The sequence below is a fragment of the Falco biarmicus genome, chromosome 3, assembly GCF_023638135.1.
Source record: "Falco biarmicus isolate bFalBia1 chromosome 3, bFalBia1.pri, whole genome shotgun sequence".
Lineage (NCBI taxonomy): Eukaryota > Metazoa > Chordata > Aves > Falconiformes > Falconidae > Falco > Falco biarmicus.
In genome coordinates this window covers 112,714,630-112,734,890 of record NC_079290.1, presented here as the reverse complement: position 1 = coordinate 112,734,890, position 20,261 = coordinate 112,714,630, and the positions used below count along the sequence as shown (strand labels likewise).

The 20,261-nt window shown below is 40.8% G+C and overlaps 1 protein-coding gene across 1 annotated transcript in view; it reads left to right on the top strand.

Moving 5' to 3' along the window:
• PEX14 (peroxisomal biogenesis factor 14) overlaps positions 1-20,261 on the top strand; it is an 80,375-nt gene that overhangs the window by 2,963 nt on the left and 57,151 nt on the right. Inside the window, exon 2 of the mRNA XM_056330700.1 lies at positions 4,624-4,671. Coding sequence (XP_056186675.1) covers positions 4,624-4,671 — 48 coding nt within the window. The remainder of the gene's footprint in view (positions 1-4,623; positions 4,672-20,261) is intronic.

Genomic DNA, 20,261 nt, shown 5'->3' with positions numbered 1-20,261 from the left:
GTGTGTCTTAGACTAGTTGCACATTCCTCATCCAGAACTCTAGCTGAGCAGTGTTCATTGCTCTCAAATTCTGTTGGCTTGGATGGGATTTGAGAGCAACTTGCAGCTTTGGCTGGAGCAAGGGGGTGTAGTAATTGAAGAATATATAGCACAGTAGATAATTCTTAAGGGGACAATTTTGGAATAAAACAAAACAATTAAAGTATCTTTATTAGTTTAGCAGAATGTAAATGACACCTTTCTTAGGCAGCCATTGCAGTTTTGGTGCTGTATCAATGCGTGTAAAAGGTTGTCCCCATTGCACACTAAAAGTTTAGAGAATTTTACAGAATATTTACAGTCTACCACTGATGATGTTTTTTATTGCCAAGCATTCACCGTAAGGCTGTGAGTGGTAGCACTGCCTTGCTTAACATGTTAATGTTTGGGCCCTATCATGTTTTCGATTAGAAATCTAGTCAGTTTAGATTCTGAAAAGCGAGTATCAGATATCTTTTGGCTTATTATCTTTTTTTCTTTGTTTAATTTTCTCATTCTTTTGAATTAATATATTGCCCTAAGGATTGTGGGGAGGAGGGGGTGCTGCAGCCCAAATGAAATCATTTACATAGATAGAATTGTATTCTAAGGGCAATGAACATTTCTACCAGAGATTTTGAAATACTTGGTTTTGTTTAGAAGTTATGTTCCTTGGTACCATGAGCAAGGTCTATATTAAAAAATAAATGGAAGAAAAGATCTCACTCTTTGTTACTGTTCCTTATAGTAAAAGAAAGGGAAGAGCAAGGTGATGGAATAGCCTGTGAACAGAATAACGGATTTTTTATTTTTCTTGGCTTTCGGTATTTCTTTGATGCTGAATACTTTGGCAGTGTATTTGGTGAGTCTTCTTGGCTCAGCCAGCCAGCAGCAACCCAGCCCTCCAGCATTCCGTTTAACTGTAAATCCCAGTAGTGTGAGAGATTGAAATTCTTTAACGTTAATTGGCAGTAGTGTTGTTAGTTTAAATAAATATGTCTAAATTTTTTGAAGCTGCTTAGTTTGGGGCACAAAATGATACCTAATTATCTGTACGATTACGTGCAGAAGCTGAGAATTCTGTAGCCTGGAGGTTGGTATGTAGCTGGTCTGCGTGAGTCATAAAAGGCTTGAAACTGTTAAAGGCAATGGCTGAATTGGACTTGGTACCAAAATGGCAGCACCGCCATTGAGGTGGGATAAGCAGAATGGGTTCTGTATGTGGGATTCTTTTATTTGTTTCATAACACTGGAAGGGTTACTATGCTAAAAACAGACTACATCTAAGTTTAATGTAAGAGACTGAGAAGGGAGAGATGATAAGGTGAACAGAATGCATTTTTGTTCCAATATCATCTGTACTTGGTGATGTTCTTATATGTGGTTTAGTGGGGAAACAGGCAGAGAACTAAAGTCTGAATTTTACTTTTCTTTCTAAAGCTTCATTATGCCCACTTTGGATTGTAGTCTGCCACCTAGCTGTGTTTTTTCATGTAAGGAGTTAAAGCAAATTTCAAAGATGCTGAAAGATGCCTGATTTGTTGCTCCAGAGACTTAATTCCCTAGTTGCATTGTTAGTCAATATATAGGGAAATTCCTCCCCTCACTTGCCTGAGCTCTTGCCTGTTAAGCCACTGGATTCTCTGCCTTGAAGGATGATTTTTATGTTGAAGATAAATGGTCTCTGGACTGTGATGCCCATTGTTTTCCTTAAATACAGGCTGTTGAACAGCTGTTGTGAGGAAAGGATGCAATCAATCTTCCTTGACTTGTCTTGGAGCTAACATGTTCTAAAGGGTTACTGTCCCGTACCCTATAAGACTAGTTCTTTTGCTGTTACAGTGTGCTTTGTACTTGGAAATCTTGCTGGAAGGAAAATGCAGATCTCATGTAAAATGTTGGCATCTTTGGACAATGCAGTCGAAGCACCATAAATTATCCAACTCATATATCATCTACAAAAACGTCAGAATTTTTGCTTATTTGTCTTCAGGACAAAGACTCTCTTACCTGACAATATAACACATGTTTTCTTGCAGTAACCTAGGCTGCTTTTCAAATCTTCCATCGGTCATTTTCCTGGGTTGGACAAATTCTGTGTGGAGTGACAGTCCGTACATACTAGTGCAGCTCCTTAGGGCAAGAACATACAAGCCCTAGTACTTAGGATGCTCTGGGAATTTTCTGAGGTGAATTCTGTGGTGGTTTCTTTCTTTCTTTGTGCCTTTGTGCCTTTTTACTGTTTGCACCATGCTTCTGTAGTTTTTCTCTTTGCAAAGTCAGCTTAAGTAGTTAAAATGCTGTGAATATTCCTTGAAACATGCTACAGAACAGCGAAATACATACATTCTTAGAAAACTCAACACCTAACACAAGTGGCTTGATGGTACAATTCCATGGAAATAGTAGTTAACAGCTATAGGTACTTTTTTGAAGTTCTCAACAGGAGTTTTATCTGTGCTCTTCTTGTCTGCCTCTTCTAAGCCATTCTGACCCTGTGCTAACTGAATCTGATGAGAATCTTTTCTTTGACTTCAGCGTGCTATGAATCAGGCCCCAGTATTTTAGAGTACTAGCTGTAGTAAGATACCTGTGTTAGTCCTGGGATTTGACTAAAGAAGTAGAGATATGCACCAAATAAGTTTATCCACAACCTAAACAAGTTCAGTTAACTTATTAATAAATCAAGCAAGCCATATTCTTGTGTTGATTCTTACATGTTTTTCATATTTTTGTTGGAGTGGGTGGATCTTGAGATTGCTCTTATTTTTCCTTCATCCAGCTATAAAGGATTTGAAAGCAGATAAACTATGCGTATAAAAATGGGAAGCCAGTGACAAGGCTGAAGAGAGAAGTGCCCTTTTCTTGGTACGACATAGCGTTGTCCCCACTACAGACCAACTGGGCAGTGTGGCTTCCAGTATGGTGTTGAAGCTGATATTTGCAGTGGTTATGTCAGGTGAATTCTTAGTGGCTGGAATTTTTGCGTATATATATATTGGAGTTACAAAAATGGTGGTGACTGGACAGGAAGAGGCTAGGGGCTTCTGTGGAGAGTCACTGCCTGGGTGTGAGATCGGCCGGGCCTGGCGGTGCTGCTGCTGCATGGAGGCAGTCCGGTTGCAGTATATTTGAGTTTCTGGCACCCTCTTGTGGTGAATACTTACTTGTAGCTATATTTTTTTGCTTGCATATTTTGTAGATGCGGGGAAAAAAATGTCTTGAGGTACTTCGAGGGTGTGGTATGTTGCATAGAAGTGTTTAATAGAATTGGAGAATGAAAAGTCACTTAGGGACCTTGATGCTATCTATCACTTGGGAGTTTTATCTTTCCCTATACTCAGTGAATAAGATCCTTTTTCTCTAGCTGAGCCTTAAAACTTGTCTTCATTACTAATAAAACTGCATATTTTTTTTTTTACCGTTGAGGTAACCAGTATGTGTCACCTCTGCTAAGATAAAAAAAACATGCAGTGAAGGGCAATATGGATTAGACCATCTTAACATCTTGTGACTCCCATTTGAAAGTAGCTGGTTGACCAAGATAAGTTTATTGTATGGTAACACTTAGGTGTCTCTACCTTGGGAGAGCTGATACATGCTAGTTACACAGAAATCAGACTGCTGGTTTTTGGCGGTGAAGGAAGCCCAGAGAGTAATTCTGTAAAACACGGGACTATGCTAAAGTGTTATGCCTGTTCTTGATGAGTGAGTGAATATGAGCAAAACTTCAGGTGAGCCTGGAGAGTGGTAGCTCCTGAATTTTTAAGTCCAGTCCAGCCTTTGGCTTGCTGTCCTGCTTGAAACAAACAGTTGCTTTCCTCCCGTGTACCACCCTTTCCTAGTGTGCAAGGTGAGGTGTTCAGCATCTGCCCTTCAACTATGTCTCTTCATTATGTGTAGGAAACAAGGATGGTTACTGGCATTAAGTCATAGTTGTTTGGAAATCTTTAGAAGAATAGTGCAGAAGACAAAGGGTGCTTTACTGGATCACGGAAGTGGGAGAAACTGGGTGTCAAATTAGGTTTAGTCCTTCTAGAGAGGAAAAAGTGAACCATGGAATCGGAGTGAGGTACTTTTGCATCTACATCAATAGCAGTACTTTGGGCTTCTGCAGCATTTCTTCCCTTTAGTATTGCACAATTCCTTGCAGATGTCGAGGACTCATCAGGTCCCTTTGAGACCAGTAAATTATTATCATTTCATACATGATGAAAATGTCCTGTCTTATACCATGCAATGTGACAAGGGTTGCAACCAAGAGTTTAGCAGAGGGACTCCCAGTTTCATGCCCTGTTGGTTCACTATGCCAGGTATTTCAGAATTTGAGTTGGGGTGAACATTTCTTTCATGACATCTCTCACAGTAGTCTCTCTGGCTCTTAACTGCTGGCTACCTAAAGCAAGTTCTGAAGATTCTATGGATTCTGTTGTTTTAAATGGGAACTGCTGGAACTAATTTTTTTTTCTGTGATTCTAACCTTTTTTGTCTTCAGTCCATCACAGAATTGCTGCCGATAGCAGAAGTATGTCTGCCAAATCCTAAGTATTTCTAGTTGTGTCCATCGGGTGGCAATGTAACCTCACTCTTCTTTTCATTTTACAGGCTGGCTCCTGCCCTGCCACTGAAAATGCAGCATCTCGGGAGCCACTGGTAAGTTCTTCAAGAAGCAGCATATAATTTCTTGCTGATAATATAACATACATGAGTTGTTCTCTTTGTGGCATCATTTTGCATCCATTGTCTTGCTTTTCTAAGGAGCTCATGCTTGGTGAAAAAGGTGTAAACTACCTTATGTTGCCCTGCTGTTGACCTCTGAATTCTGACCTGTAGCTGTAACTTCCTGTATTTCTGGGGTTAGACATAGGTCATCTAGGCCACTGAGCTGTCCTTGAGCATGGACTGCCTGTCCTAAGTGTGTGCAATGTATGCTTTTGATCAGTGCTTATTTAGTAGTCTGAAGAAAGACCTGTGCAGCATAATTTAAACTGAGATTCTTAGTGCTATTGTCTAATAAAAAAACCCCTCTGCTGCTCAAAGACCTCATCGAAGTTGTCTTTTTGTTCAGATGCACTCAGAGTGAGCTTAGAAGTGTCTGGCAGCTGGCAGTGCATGTGATCCAATGTTTTCACTCTAGAACCATTTTGGAAAGAGCTCTGGGAATTTTTGCATCTGAAGATAACTAAGAGAGCCCTGTTCTGTTTTCTTTTTTATGGTGACACAGAGCAGGAAGTTAGCTACCACTCTCTGGAGCTGCAGTATGGGTTTGGGTGGGGTTTTTTTACAACCTTCGTCTCGTTTTCCTCCCTCTTCAGCCATCTATAACTCAGTCAAAACCTTTCCAAAATTCTTAGGCCATGTTTATTGTCCTAAACATATAAATCTACTTTAATTTCTTCTCTGGCTTTCATTCAGTGGTCATAGTGAATACAAGTGTTTGCAGCGAGAAGACTCAAGTATTTTCCATAATGGTGTGGCACTGACCGCATCGAAGTATTTTTACCTTGTAACTCTTATCTGGAGAACCCAAGAGATGATTTTTAAAGGAGAGAGATGTGAGTAAGGACTGTGACCTGGGAAGGGTCAGTAAAATGTTTCTAATGAAGGTGCTGTGCCTGAATTCTGTTAAGCTCTGAAGTGAAAATCTCTCTAGTGTAGTAATGCTGTGCCATCCCTTAATTGCGTGGACACCTGTACATGAGATTACCTGAAGTTGTTACTGATGCCGTGTGCTTTGTAATGGATTAGGTAGTTTAGTTTTGGGGGGGTTGGTGTGTGTTCCCCCCCCCCCCCGCCCTGGAATGTCATAGCAGGCAGCAGATTATGCTGGTCAACAGTTTGTTCTCTTTCTCAAGGCAGATTCTAACATTACCTTTGACCTAATTAATTTCTTACTGTATAAGCGACTGAAGAGTTGCTTAGAGGAAGCACATAGCGGTTGTGTGTCTTTCTCTATAGGTGTGTATTCCTACCACATAAAAATATTTATACACTTACATAAACTTTACTCTCACAATGGTGTGTCTAGCACGTGAGCTAATTAGAGATCTTTGAAAGGTGGGGGTTTTCTCCTTTTATTTTCATTAATTGCTTTTTGGTTTTTTTTTATATTAAACTCTCACAGTCTTTGTCACGTTTGTTGAGGAGTCATTATTGCTTCCAGCTGAGTGTCTGTAGAAGTCTTATTAAATGAGCAGTTTAGTTCTGTGAGCCAGATGACCTAACTTCCACCACACTGCTATGGCTTCTCTGTAGCTAGGATCATGCATACTGCCTTCTAATGTATGTAGTATCTCGGTCCATAAAGCAGACTTGTTGGCACATGGTGCCATGTCATAAAAAAGTTTACAGAAACACCAGAACAAACTGTGCCATGAATCCAGCAAATGGCTCTGTATGGGAAAGCCATGTGCTCAGGCATATCGTTGGTGACTTCAAATCTGGTGTTAAACAGTTGAAGACTTAGAGAATCCAGAGGAGGGAGAAGAGACTGTCATGACCAAATTCTTCTCTGTGCCCCCTCAACTTTTTTGACTTAATTGGTGACTGAAAGTACTTAGTGCTTGACAATACTGGGAGACCTGTTTAGAACATAGAACTGTTACACACACCACTGATATGAGAAAGCCATAGAATTAAAACATCTTGCATTGTATCAGCAGATGTCATTATAGACTCAAACTGTCTTTATATTGCATTTGTGATTCTAATGGGCACTGTATCATGCAAGGTGCTAAATACTTTCTGCTCTTTCTGTATACTCTGTATGCCTTCAGCCTGCTGCTTTCAACAGGAATCCAGCAGAAGCAATGGTTTCTAGTTGTCTGCAGAAGGCTTCAGCATGATCATGCCAGATCATGTAGCAGAAGCAGTCTGACATCATATTGTGTAATGCATTTTGGGTCTTTAGAGCACACCTTGCTGAGGTTTATGGCCTTACTGAGGCCTTCAGAACAGAGCTGTGCAAGCTCATGTCATACTCCTAATTGCTCTTTCTTCAGCCCACAACCCACTTCTGATGTTTTGAACTACTAAACTGGAGATAAGGGTCTCCACGTCCATGCATTAATCCCTTGAGTTATCCAGTGTTCTTACAATAAACTGTCCCAACTGAAAAATACTCATTAGTAAGAGGTCATTGAGTTGTAGTACTGTGGAGAGTGAGTTGAAGGGGGATGGGAAAAGCTATAATTTTTGCAGCAGAGAGCGGACACTCATTTCCCTACCTGTCGGTTTTGGCCCATTAAAATTTGCCATCTAGCTCCATAGTGGGAAGTGTAACCTTGTGTTAGCAGAGTGTCAGCATCTCGCTCTGCTGCTGTTTACAGCCACGTTTGTCATCGTCAGTGTGGGATCAGCTTCTCCTTGAGTCCAGCTTATCAGTGAACACTGCTGCATCCCTTTCTGCTTGTATGTGCAGCCACCTCTGATAAGCCTCCGAACACTTGTGGAATTGGAATAGGTTTGTCTTTTTGTAGCCATTCAAAGCAAGGTCCTGGGCTGTGCAAAGGATGTAACTACATAGGACAAAACCGTTTCTGTGAGGTCAAAGCATTAGAAAATCCCCTTTTCTTCTTGAATATTTAGTTCTTTGGTCTAATTTCTCTCTTCAGTGTAATTACGTCATCTTTTTTCTACTCTTTTTAGCTTGTTTTGTCTCTCTCTAGCAGCATGTTGTAGCTTTTTAACTATACTGTGCTGCTTTTGACATGTTTTCAAGAGCTTGAATATGTTTGCTGTTGCTCCTTGCTTCCTGCCGAATCTGCTTGCAGTACAGCTGTGAAGGTTATACATATGAGAGCCTCTTAACATGAGCCTGGGTTGTAGGAAGAACCTAAGGAAGCAGAGCTTACAAGTGAGGCTTTTCCACATGCTGCTTACTCATTTGTTTGTTTCATGCCACAAAACATACTCATTCCCTTGCTGGTGCTTTATATCTGGAAGAAGTACTAGTTGTAAATACGAAAGTACTGGTTGTAAATGTAAAACACTCTCTGGATTTCTCACTAAGTTACAAAATCCCTGGATTGTAGTAAGAGGAACAGGATTATTTAACTTTTCTTTTATTTTTAGCATGTGCCATTTCTTTCTGTTCTTGTAGCAGTTAGCACTGAAATACGGACATTTTATTCCCTTTTTTACAGGCTGTTGAATGGGACAAAGTGACAGGAATTACTGCTGCCTCTATAGCAGTTAATGTAGTTTGTTGGGATGTGCCAGAGCCCTCATGGCTTTTCCCCTTTGGTAAACTGATTTTCAAATTTTTAAGGGTCATCATAATGATCAGGATACTTTGTAACACCTCTTTTTGTGCAAACATCATAGGGTACGCTGCAGACATTAATTGTTGTGTTTAGGGAATATATCTGTTTTATCTCCATTTTCTAGAAAAGTTGGTTGAGATATACAGGTTAACTTTTTAGACAGGTTCATCCAGCAAGTTGGTGGCATAGATGTGAGACTTGGTCTGTTGGCCTGGGTAATGAGGTAAGTTCTTTTTCAGGGGCTTCATTCTGCCCCATTTATGTCTTTGGAAAAGCCTCTAGCCTTGCACGTGTACATTTTTAGAACTGATTATTGTATACTGCTACTTCTTCAGTTCATCCTTTTTCTGGTTTTGACTACTTTCCTGATAATCAAGGAATAATGAAAAAAAATGAGAGCAATTAAGAGACTTGACATTTCCATATCCATTGCATATCCACCAGCACGAAGTCACATCAGTTGGTATGTCTGTGCTGAGCACATTTGGTGTTTGCATCTGCCTTTGCTTTCCTGAGCCATCAGTTGAGATCTCAAATAGAAGCCATGACTGGGGCTTGGTTGTGGGCATATTTAGTTCCTCTACATCTTTTGTATTTAGTTGCTAGGTTTCCTTGGAAGTAAATCAGTTACATTTAGGATATGTGTTTATAATGGTTAAAACTATTGAAACTGAAACTGGACAGTTACTTCCCCTTCTCTCTGCTGCCTGGATTTGGGTGCTTGGCATTCAGTGACAGACAATAGAATTATTAGATCCTCTGTTCTGTGGCCTCCTTTTAAACCTCATCTCTTGTGTTAAGCTTCCTCTTATGTAGACTGTGGTTAAAGAGAATTTAATTTAGGCTTCTGAGGAAGGAGCTTTGCAATTGAGATTTTAAGTTTGACGACTTTTTTTTAGCTCTAACTGGTGTAATTAGAAGTTGATGGAGCCTAACACTAACAACATGGTTGTCTTTAACCATGTCAACAAAACCCTGAGTGGGAATGAGCAAAGGTTACAGAACTATGTCATAAGATTTGAGAGAGCTTCTTGGGGCTAATGTTACTTTGAGAGCACTCAGAATCCAGTTTTTATTAACAAGTCTTTGGACACATGAGAGCCCGTGTCCCTCTTCTTAGGAAGTAGTAGGCACACTTTCTGCCCTATCAAACCTTACAGAGAATGAGAGATGTCGGAATTTTTAGAAGATTCTCATTTGCCTCAAATTGTTGTTTGAAATGAAGACAAGAACAGTATTTTCACTGAAAAATTCATACTTTGTGTTCTGGAACACATTCTTATGCAAGAGGCACCATGTAGTATCCTTATCCTTTCTTTTAAAGTTCAGAAGTCCTAGTCTAGATCTGTAGAAAAATGTCTTTTTTCTTTCATAAGGACTTTTGTTTCCAGAAATTATGTGATGGACTGGAGTGTACTGGATGGACACTCCCCATTACACTTTTGTTTTCCATTTTTCCACCCTATATTGTTTAAGACAAGATTTCTACCTGTTTACTGTACAAATTTTCTGTCTGTCGGAATGGTGGCCTACACTGAATGATTCTCTAAAAGTACATCTATCCAGAGGGGTTTTCCAGACAGCCAGAGTCAGTAGGCAACTAACTTACAGCCCCCAGCGAAACATTAGTCAGGATAATTTACCACTGTCAGCAGGCGAGAAAGAGGCTATCAGCTCTGTGCCCTCCCATATGGGCAGTAACCTTAGCGGGTGATAATGCTTCAGCTTGTTTGGGGAGGTCCTGAATGTGTTGCTGTGGATTCTCAGAGCTGGACAATAATTCCATCAGGGTGTGGAGGGCAACTGCTGTGCGGATTTTGGTTTTATTGGGCCATGAACAGGGAGCCAGAGATGAGTGGCTGCCTAGCACAGTATCTTTTGATTTGCTGGAAAGAGAATTCTGTTATTGACTAAGCAGACCTCTTCTTGTGTTTGACCTTCTGATAAGTTTGGGATTATTAGGGTTTTGCGTGGTTTTGTCTCTTACTTCTGTGTGTTCATCGACTTACTTTCTTGTTCATGCAAAATGTACTTGCTTAATCTGTCAATTCCTTTTACTCTGTTGATTTAGACAAGTATGTTAACATGTGCAAAGCACGCAGGTACAAATTTACTTAGTGCACGTGGTTAAAGGAGCACTGCCATGTCAAGTTAAATTGCCCATCTGAGGTCAATGGGAAAGTTTTCTGGGAATTCCTTTAAACCCCAATTTTAAAAGAGGGTGGGCTATAACAGTTTGGGATATAACTTCTGTTGCAGCTTTATATGTTCATGTATGAAAGTTAGAAACTTGTAGTAGCGGGTAGAGACCCTACCAGACTGTACAAAATGTAATAATGGCTTTGCCTGTCCCTAAGAGCTTACAGGTTAAACAACACTTTAGAGCCAGCTTAACAACTAGGACAGGTACAGTCATTTTCTGTTACTAACAATGTGGTGAGTTAGCAGCTTATAATCTTTTCTGTGCACTTGTGCGTAAGAGAGCTCTGAAAGCCATTCCTACTTGCTTTTCAGACAATGCAATATTATTGGTCAGAAGACTTAAGAAGGTTTTGAAATAGTTGTAACTCTCTAGGTTGTGCTTCACAAAATGTGCAAGGAAATTAGAGCTCTAGGAGTCAGGGTAGAATCTTTTTTAATGTTAGGTATGATTTGCCTTCCAGAGATCCCAGATCTCTCACTGAAGGTAAAATGGAAGCTACAGTGCTTTGTGACTTTGAAAAAAAACGCCGGCACATGTTTAGGAAATACTTTGCTTAATATTTTCCCTTTGAGAGAAATTAATTTTTTTGTTTATGTTTACGTGGTGTTTTGGAGGTCTAAACCTGCTACACCTACAAACAATTTTTCACAGATCATGGCTTGCTTTGCTGTCAGCTGGCTGTCCTGTATGGGCTGACAGCCCAGCTCTTTGCCTGTTCAGACAGATTGAGAGTGCTTTGCTGTGTGCATCCCAGCTGTTGGAGAGGGTCCCTATTAATTTCAGACAGGTGATGGCACACAGCAGAGAGGTGCCTGCACAGTGTGCACGTTGGTAATGATGGGTTATGTGATCAAGGTGACATAATAGTATCATTTCAGCTGCACGTGTGTGGAACATATGCTATGTGCAGAACAACTTATAGAGGGCAGCAATTGCCCACAGTTATTTCTGCTTAGGGAGAGGAGGGGCCAGCTTAAGAACTTTACAGAAGTGTCTGCCTTTCTAGTTTCTTCAAGTAACTTTATGCAGGAGACTTGTTCTTCGGAGTGCCTCTTGACTCCACATTATTAAATCCCTAATCTGGAAAGTGTTGCCAGAGATTCTTAATTCCTGTCCTACCTCTGATATCACTGAACAGCTGGACTCCTTTCACCTGTGTCTAGATGTTGACTGTGTTGTTGTTACGGCAATCAAAAAGAGTCTAGTGACATCTAGTAATTCTTACAAGTGATTCTAACTGCCTACATGTGCTAACTTCCTTCACTTCTTGGTTTCCTCCAGGGAGATCATGCTGTAAGAAAAAAATTGCAATGTCTATGGCATCTTTGCGGTGCCTCAGAGCAAAGGATATGTTGCGTCTTAAGTAAGGTAGCTGGGGCACAAAGGGCAGAATGGCTTATTGAAGAGCTTGAAAGAACTTTCCCCAAATTTGATGGACAGAAATACATCCTTCAGATACTTCCAGTGCCAGCAACCTTAAAGCCAATATTTGCCAAACTAGGAGGTTGAGAGTTGGTATAATTCTTGGATTTGGAGTTCCTAACCAGTTTACCTGGGGAAGAGACTTGCCCTGCTTTTCATGTTTCTTGTATTTCTCCCTGTGTCACTTACACTGCAAATCCTTCTGAACATCTTAATTGCTGTTTTTTTGTTGTTGTTATTTTGGTTCTGTATGTGTATTTACATAGCTTTTCTCCATGTTATAATTTTACAGACCATGTCCTCTTCCCAGTTGTAATCCCATAACACACCACTACTACTTTGACAATTTTGCATTTCTGGAAAAGCAACAATGGAATTATGCATAGCTTTTTAGTAAAGGGATTTTACAGCTGGAGAGAAGCAAGAGGGAGTGCTTCGTATCATCAGCCACACTCACAATATGCCCCACTTTTTTACATGATCTGTTTTGTCTTTTGATCAGAGCAGGATTTTCTGCTGCTGTCAACTTCCTAGTGTTTTGTCAAGCATGTGAATGGCCTGAATGATAGTATTCCTTGGGATACAATTCTACAGCAGAGTACATCTTGCTGGAGTGGAGTTTCTTTGCTGTACAGTGAGAATTTCCTGTGTCTTCCTTCCAGCTTGCTTCTCCTGTTTGTTTTGTGTGCCACCCTAAGTGATTCCTTTCCTCCTTAAGCATCTGCACCCTTCAGATGTTTGCAGACAGTTATCACATCATTTCTGCTTTCCCCCACCCCCATCCTGGTCTCTTAGCCAAGCTCTACATATTTAGCTCATTTAATCTTTCCTCATAAGTCAAGCCCGTAATTGACAGCTCTGACACGAAGAGTCACATTGGTTACACATGCTGCCAACAGGATATAAATACTTTCTGTGCAGTGATTGAGAATTACAGTCAAGAGTGAGACGAGCTACACCCCCCACCCCCCCACCCCCCCATATTTTTGACACCACCCTTTTCAACATCAGGTTGCTACAATCCCATAAAGATGAACTTGGTTCTCACTCTAGTGGTCAGCTGCCGAGCACCCAGTATGCTTCAAAGTAGTGGTGTTCAGTGCTCAGTGCAATTCAGTAGTAAAGCCCTATGGGATTTCAGCCTGACCTTAAATTCTTAGAGAGGCGGTGCTCCTCTGCAAGCTTCTCTTGCCAGGCATGCAGGTGCCTCTGGCTGCTGATGGTCCTTCCTTTTGGAAGGCAGGGCTGAGCTCTGTGCAGCTGAGTGTGTTACCTGAAGTGAGTGGGTCTTGCTATGCACGTGCAAAATGAAAGAGGTGTTGCAGCCAGTACCCCCTGCACATATATTATGCACTGCTGTCAGGAGGCTGTCAGGGATCTACTGTGCAGATACTTTTGGCACTGATGTTCTTCACTGTCTCTGCCAAGGGGAAGCTCGGGATGCTATTGATCCGATTGGCATAGATGTGAACAAGTTTGGGGATCTTGCTTATACATGTAGGATCTGGGAAGAGGCTTTTAGTCTTATGCAGAAAGGTATTGCATTGGAGGAAGAGGTAACTCCATACTGCACGTCCATGTGTTGGTACATACAGATCTGTTTCCAGCTAAACATATTTGGAGGTTGCTTTAGATTACTTGTCTCCTCATGTTTGTTGCATTCTCTTGAAGAAGATAGGTGCAGCTAACAGAAGTTGAGAAACTGGTAAATGAATTGTTTAGCTTGTAATGTTGTATTCTGTGAAGCTTCATATGATACAGCTTCCCCAGCGGGGCTAGTTCACAAACATTACATGTATTATTGCAAAGCATGCAACATAAAGAGAGCATTTATGAAAGGGAATATCAGAGGAAACATTATAGCAGAGACCTTTATAGCCTTTCCATTATTATGGTTTAAATCTTGACATGGTCTTTATTTGCAATGACACTGGGACCAGTAAAGAAGTGGTTTTTTTCTCTTCCCCTCCCCTCCCGTTTCTTCCATCTCCTTTTCATTCTTTTCTTCCACATCCTGTTCTGAAGCTGTGGTGCAGAGATACAAATCGTTAAACATGCAAGTAGTCAGAGCGCCAGGTTTCAGTTTGTGTGGAATCAGCCCCTTTTGACTCAGAAGTTGGAAACCAGATGACTCACTGTGATGCATGTTTGTTGTTTTTAATAACTGTCATTTTGCAAAATATGGTCAAAGCTTCAAACCATGACTTCTGCAGTAGGGGTGGTGTGTATTTATTTTTAATTTGGGAGGCTATAAGCTGGAATGTGTTTGTAGCTGCAGTCTTCCCTTAAAATCTGAGATAAAATAAATTAAAGCATTGACAATGTGAAAGATTTTAGAGATAAGTTTTTCCTGTTACCTGAGAAAATATTTATTTTCTTGATCAATTACTTGAAAAGGCTCCAGGTGCCAAACATCTGGTGGGATTGTAGGCCCCTGGTTTATGTTTATGTTTTTTAATATATACCCAAAGGGACAGATTTCTTAAAAAGAAAGCAGGCAGATGTTTTTCATTTGTGGAGTTTTAAAGAATAAATGCCGTTCCTGCTTTATCATTCCATTTTCTAACAAAATAGTCATCTATCTCTTTTATAAGAAGCTAGCAAATGTATTATTTTAGTGGCAGAATCCCCTGTCAATAAAATCTCTCGGCAGTATGGAAAATATGAAAATAGCTACACATTTAGTTTTCTAGAGATTTATTACTGCTTGTACAACAGTTTGTAAACTATAAGCTCAGTATTAAGTGCTTTATGAGTTTTTTGTGTTTTACTTTCTAATTTGCCTCAAGAAGCATTGTTTTACTTAGTTGAAGTTCTACAGGTTTGTTTTGCAGGTCAGTTAGTTTGCAGTGTAAATCTACATCAGTCCATCACAGAAGAACAGATGTATACCAGTATAAAGTCTACGTATGCAAGATCAGAATTTGACCCTGCATATATAAAAACATTATGTAGTGGCCTTATGACAGAATTCATTGTGGTCATGGATTTTCCTACAGTTCAGTTTTCAGATTTGGATGCTTTATAACCATTTCTGTTATGATTTATATTATGGCCTTTTGCAATTACTATTGCAAAATGATGTGCTGGGGTATAGTCCAAGGGAGGTAGACTCCTAGCCTACCTCAGCCTGTTGCTTCTTGTTAGAGAGCAAAAAAGAAGCCACTGATGTAAAACAGAGAGTTCAAGTTCAGGTTCTGCTTTTAGACTGAGATGGGGCATCTCTCAAATGGTAAAGGTGACAGGAAAAGCATAGTGCTTTTACTCTGAGGAAGTACAGATGTATGTGCTGGCTACTCCTGGACAGCTGTGGTCTGCCTGATCAGTTATTCTGATCAGGAAAGAAATAGGTTTTGGTCTTTATTTTTTAAAGTGAATGTAATTCCTTGTGAAAGACAGTGAATTGATGGCTTTGGAGGCTTAAATCATCTCAAAAAATTAAACTGCAAGCTGTAATAGCAGTATTGCAGGATTCCCCACGAGCATGATATGGAAGGGACCCCCCTCATCCCCTGAGAGATGAGAGGAGAATTCAGTCTCTAGGCCATTTGATGCTTGGCTTCTCTCTGAAGCTGCCAAGAAGGATGCCAATTTTTCCATTTAGCTGACTATTGTATAGACCTTAAAAGGGAAGGTTTTAATGCAGTTGGCTGCTATATAGACTGTTAAAGGGAAGTTATTTATTTTAACTGGCTGCTGTATAGATTATTACAAGGGCATTCTTTTAGCTGCAGCTGCTATATTGACTAGTGAATGTGCCGGGCTGTATTGCTAGTAGCTGTCATATTGACTGTTACAGAAAAGATCTGTATTTAAGCCATAACACTGCACTGGGATCTCCCAGGCAGGATATTAATGCTAATTCATCTGCTCACCCCCTGCTGTGAGTGTTATTTGTTTAAATCTGTAGAATCCCACAGCGCATTTATATCCTCGCTAGAGTGAGCTCCGCTCCCTGTAATTATTTAACATTATATGCTGATATAAATTGTAACAGTTAAAGAATGGTAATGAGTAGCAAAAAAACACAAACTTAACCTTAGAAATGGCAGAGTCAGCTCTTAAAACAACAGCCAGCAACTTTCACTGTTCTCTGTCTTTTCCCAAGTCCATATGCACAATATTGTGCATACATTATGTGTGTGCGTGTATGTTCATGCTCGCACTGGCAACTGTGCCAGGCAAGGCTGTAATTATGCAGAATGCACTGTGAAACTTATGCACACACTCTTAATTACATACAGTGCCTACATACAGCAAGTTTTATCTCTCTGCAGTTCAGCTTCTTGATGAGTTGTTCTGATAGGTGATTTGAGTTGGGGCTACCGCACTGAGAGAGGAAACGGAGCCCCTGGATTCTCCTTGCAGGGAGCGCATGTCTGAAGGTTAAGCTGAAAGCCATCGGGTGTCACTGTTGCTCTGTGTAGGCTCAGCTGGCAGTGGATTTGTCTGGCAGTAAAAACTGGACTTTGAAAGTAGTATTTTTGGCTATAAACATGTAAGCCATTTACACATAATTTATATATAAAGTGCATGTCCATACAACACCACTTATGCGTGGGTGGAGTGAGCAGAGGTAGTAGATCTATTGTGTGTTAGCTGTTTTTTTTTTTGCAGTTTCTGTTGCCTATTACAGTGTTCTGGTCCCAAACTGGCATGCAAGGTGGCCAGCTACTGCTGAATAGCTGTTGCATTCTGCTCTAGAAGTGACTGTGGTTCAACAGTGAAAGTGACTTGATCCCTGTAGATAATTTGCCTGTGAACATTAAGCTGTAGGCAAATTTTTGGTTTTATGATGTGCACAACTGTAGTGTAGAAATAAGAAAATTATATTCAGTTTAGGTTTTTGAAGAGCTTTGGCGCTAGTGGGCTTAAAAAGTACTGTAGAAATTTTTTAACTGTAGTGTGCGTGTCAGAGCTCATTGAAAAAACAAGTTTGTTTTAAAACAGCTCATCAATAGCATAAGAAAACTTTCACCAACTTAAAATAGAGATGACAGAGAAAAGCCATGTAAATAGCAAAGAAACTGTATTTTAAAAAGACTTCTTGGTAGTCCCTGTCCCTTTTGATTTCAGGTAGGGAGTAGAAGCTGGAGTAAGAGGAGCTGAGCTTGTACTTGATTTGCAGAGTAGCATGATGGTCGCTTGGGCTGCATTGGCAGCATGGACCTGTGCCAGACTTCACCACAATTCATACTGTGTCAGTTTAATAAATGCACTACTTAAATTATGAAATTACAAAAGAAAAAAGAGAATGCACTTATTCAGACTCTTAATACATTAAAAATAAGGCATTAAAACACTGCCTTTTTTTTCCCCTTCCAGAATCAATAATGAACAGGAAGGGTTGTAGACATTAACAGTCATGGACATTCAAGCTCTTATACATAAATTATCTTAGAAAAATGCACGTAAGACTTGAATAATGTAAATACATTAATGCATTTAATAATTTAAACATTAAAGCGCATTCAGGAATTCGTGGCAGAAGCTGTTCTGAGATAAGGAACGGTCCTGGAAGTTGTGTGTCCCAAGATCGATGGCTGGTTTCTCCTTGAGAAAACTCTCTGGGGAAGTCAAGCTGTGCAACTAGAGTGACCGCCTGTCCTGAGAAATCCCAGGACATTAGCCAGCTCTTTCGCTTTTCACCTCCCATTGTCTCTTCACCATATGCATGAACACTACATACAAAACATCTCATGGTCCAGAAAAGGCCAGTGTGCATTTTGCCATTTCTTTTTTGCATGTGTGCTGCAGTTTGTCTAGAAGTTAGTTGAAACAGCTTCAGAGAATGAAAGTGTCTTGGCTAAAGGTAAAACACCATTAAATGCTAAAGAAACTGCCTGCAAGAGGTTCCATGGTACCATGCAGATTAGGAAGATGAACTGTTTGGGCACTGTGTGGACTCCGATCTAGCTGTTGTCCTGGGAGAAAGGAACATGGAGTCTTAAGTACAAATGGTGGAATGGGAATCCTCTTCTTCTAGGGCATCGCATGGACCTGTCATTCAGACTCCATCCTAGCTGTTGGTAAGAGTGTCAGTTGGAGACAGTGAGGCTTGGGGAAATAGTGCTTTCCAGGAATGCTCAGCTTTTTCTTGGAGCCCTAAAAATCACAAGGTTGGCTCTGGCGCACTGGCATGTAAGGGATTTTATTCTGTGCTTGCCTCTGCTTTTTGGATTGAAGCACCTTCAGCACTGCAGTAGCACCTAACTGGCACACCGAGGTCCCTCTCATGCAAGGCTTTTCCTGAGGATTTTGAATTGTGTCATTTTTGCTGGTGGTGTATCAACCCCTCATGCCTTTTCTCTGTGGTTCATAGTCTTGCTTTCTTTGCCTCTTCTGCAGGCAGGTGCTTTGGAGGTCATTTGCACCCTACAGTCCCACTCACAAAGTGGTATAAGGTATCCTGCTTAGGCCTAAATACTGATGGAACTAATAAAAAAGAGCTTAGTCTGATCCCAAAGGGAGAAGAGTTGGGTTGGTTAATTAAAGGAGCCTGGCACAGGGCACCTAGTAATTATAGGTGCAAGAAGTCTGAATTTGAAGAGGACTGCGCAGCTGGAAAAGGATAGGGAGGCACCCAGAACTCTGCAAGCTGTGGGCAAGAATGCAGCAAAACCAGATCTGGAAATCAGACTCTGGCAGAATTCCTTGGTGAATTCTTATTTATTCCATTTTTTAATGAGGACCTGAATCTCTCCCTATGCATTTATGTTTTTGCATGCACATGCGTATGTACAATTCCAGTTACACCCTATGGCTGGGAGGGTGATTTTATTAAAGACCAGAAGATTGAGAGACAGATGTTTTAAGAGACACAGGCCTTGCCCTATAGTAGTTTGGAATAATTAATGCTGACTGCTGCATTAGTGGTATTACCGATTCTACTGGGTCTTTATCTCAAGCAGCATCTCAACACCCATGAGTCTGTATCACCGTAGGGCAGAGCTTTTGAAGGCAAAGGGGCTGAGGCCACCAGGACCTGCTGGGAAATTGCTTCTAAACTCTTATGTAGGTGTGGGGTGCGGAACAATGCTGTGTCATCATATTGTCCTTACCAATGCAATGTCTCTTGATAGTTAAGTTCCTTAAAGCAGTGTTTCTCAAACTTAGGTTATAACCCCCAAAGGGATGCAAAAGGCTTCAAAGGAAGTCACAAAGTCACTAGCCAGTAAACAGCTTTCTACTTGTAATTGCTTTCAGGAGTTCTGTTCCTCCTAGTTTGAAGAGTTAGCATTTATTCCAGTAACTCTCATTTTCCTGAAGGAACTTGCTGCCATCTCAGCTGAGGAATGTGGGATGAGCCACCACAACAGATGAGTGAGTGCAAAAGGGAGTCAAGTTTGCATGGAGTTTTGAGAAGCAGTGCTTTAGCAAATCTTGTTTCCCAGGGAAAAGCTCTGCAAATGTTGCCCAAAATGGATCTGGTAACTTTACCTGAGGAATGATGAAGACAGTTATTTTGTCCCCAGTGGATTTCTCAGTAGGCCCCATTTGGGGAAGGTAGGACTGTCTGTGCAAAAATGTATAATTTGCTTTAGTGCTTAGATCTAACTAATGAGGCAAGGAGATTGTAGCTCTTGTTCTACCCTTACAGCTGAGGTACTGTACTGGTAGGTGGATCACACTAGGAAATGAAATGCTAGTTCTAGGGGATTCTAGGTCAAAAGGTGAAAAGCACCAGTTTTGTCAAACTACAGAAGATGGTCCACAGAAGAAAACTGCTTTGAGAATTTGATTTGTGTACCAACTGTATACATATGTGCTCCTTGGCTGTCCTAAGTGTAAAACCCCAACTGTTAACTTGAGACACTAGCCCCACCCCCACCACTTTTTTTTTTTTTAGATGTATGTTGTAGCGGACTAGGGGAATGCTTATGGTGGTTTTTTTTTCTCCAGTTCAGGTGACTTTATAGCTTCTGATCACCTGTACAAAGCCAGAGCTGAATGCCCTCAATTTTCCCATCTCAAGCGGGCAGTACCCCTGTGTACCTGGAATAAATTTTGAGCCTCCCACACGTGAAAGGAGAAGCATCGCTGGTGGTAGAAAAGGGGTGTGTCTGTTGCATGTGGGAAGCTCCTGCAGGGGATTTTTCATAATCCAGGGCCTGCTGAGGAGAGGGCTTGAGAGGTGGGATGCTCTGGACGTGGCCTGCAGGGAGAACAGAGGAGCAGGTGGGGATCTCCCTAGGCTCTCATGGCTTAATGGCAACATTTAGCTGGATTTAAGAGGTGTTAGCATTTGTAGTAAATTCTACTGCTACATCTCGGCCTGCTTTCTGCTTTTCTAGCTTTGTCTCCATGGTAGTATTCCATGCTTTATCCCATTTCACAGCCTGAACTTTTTCCTC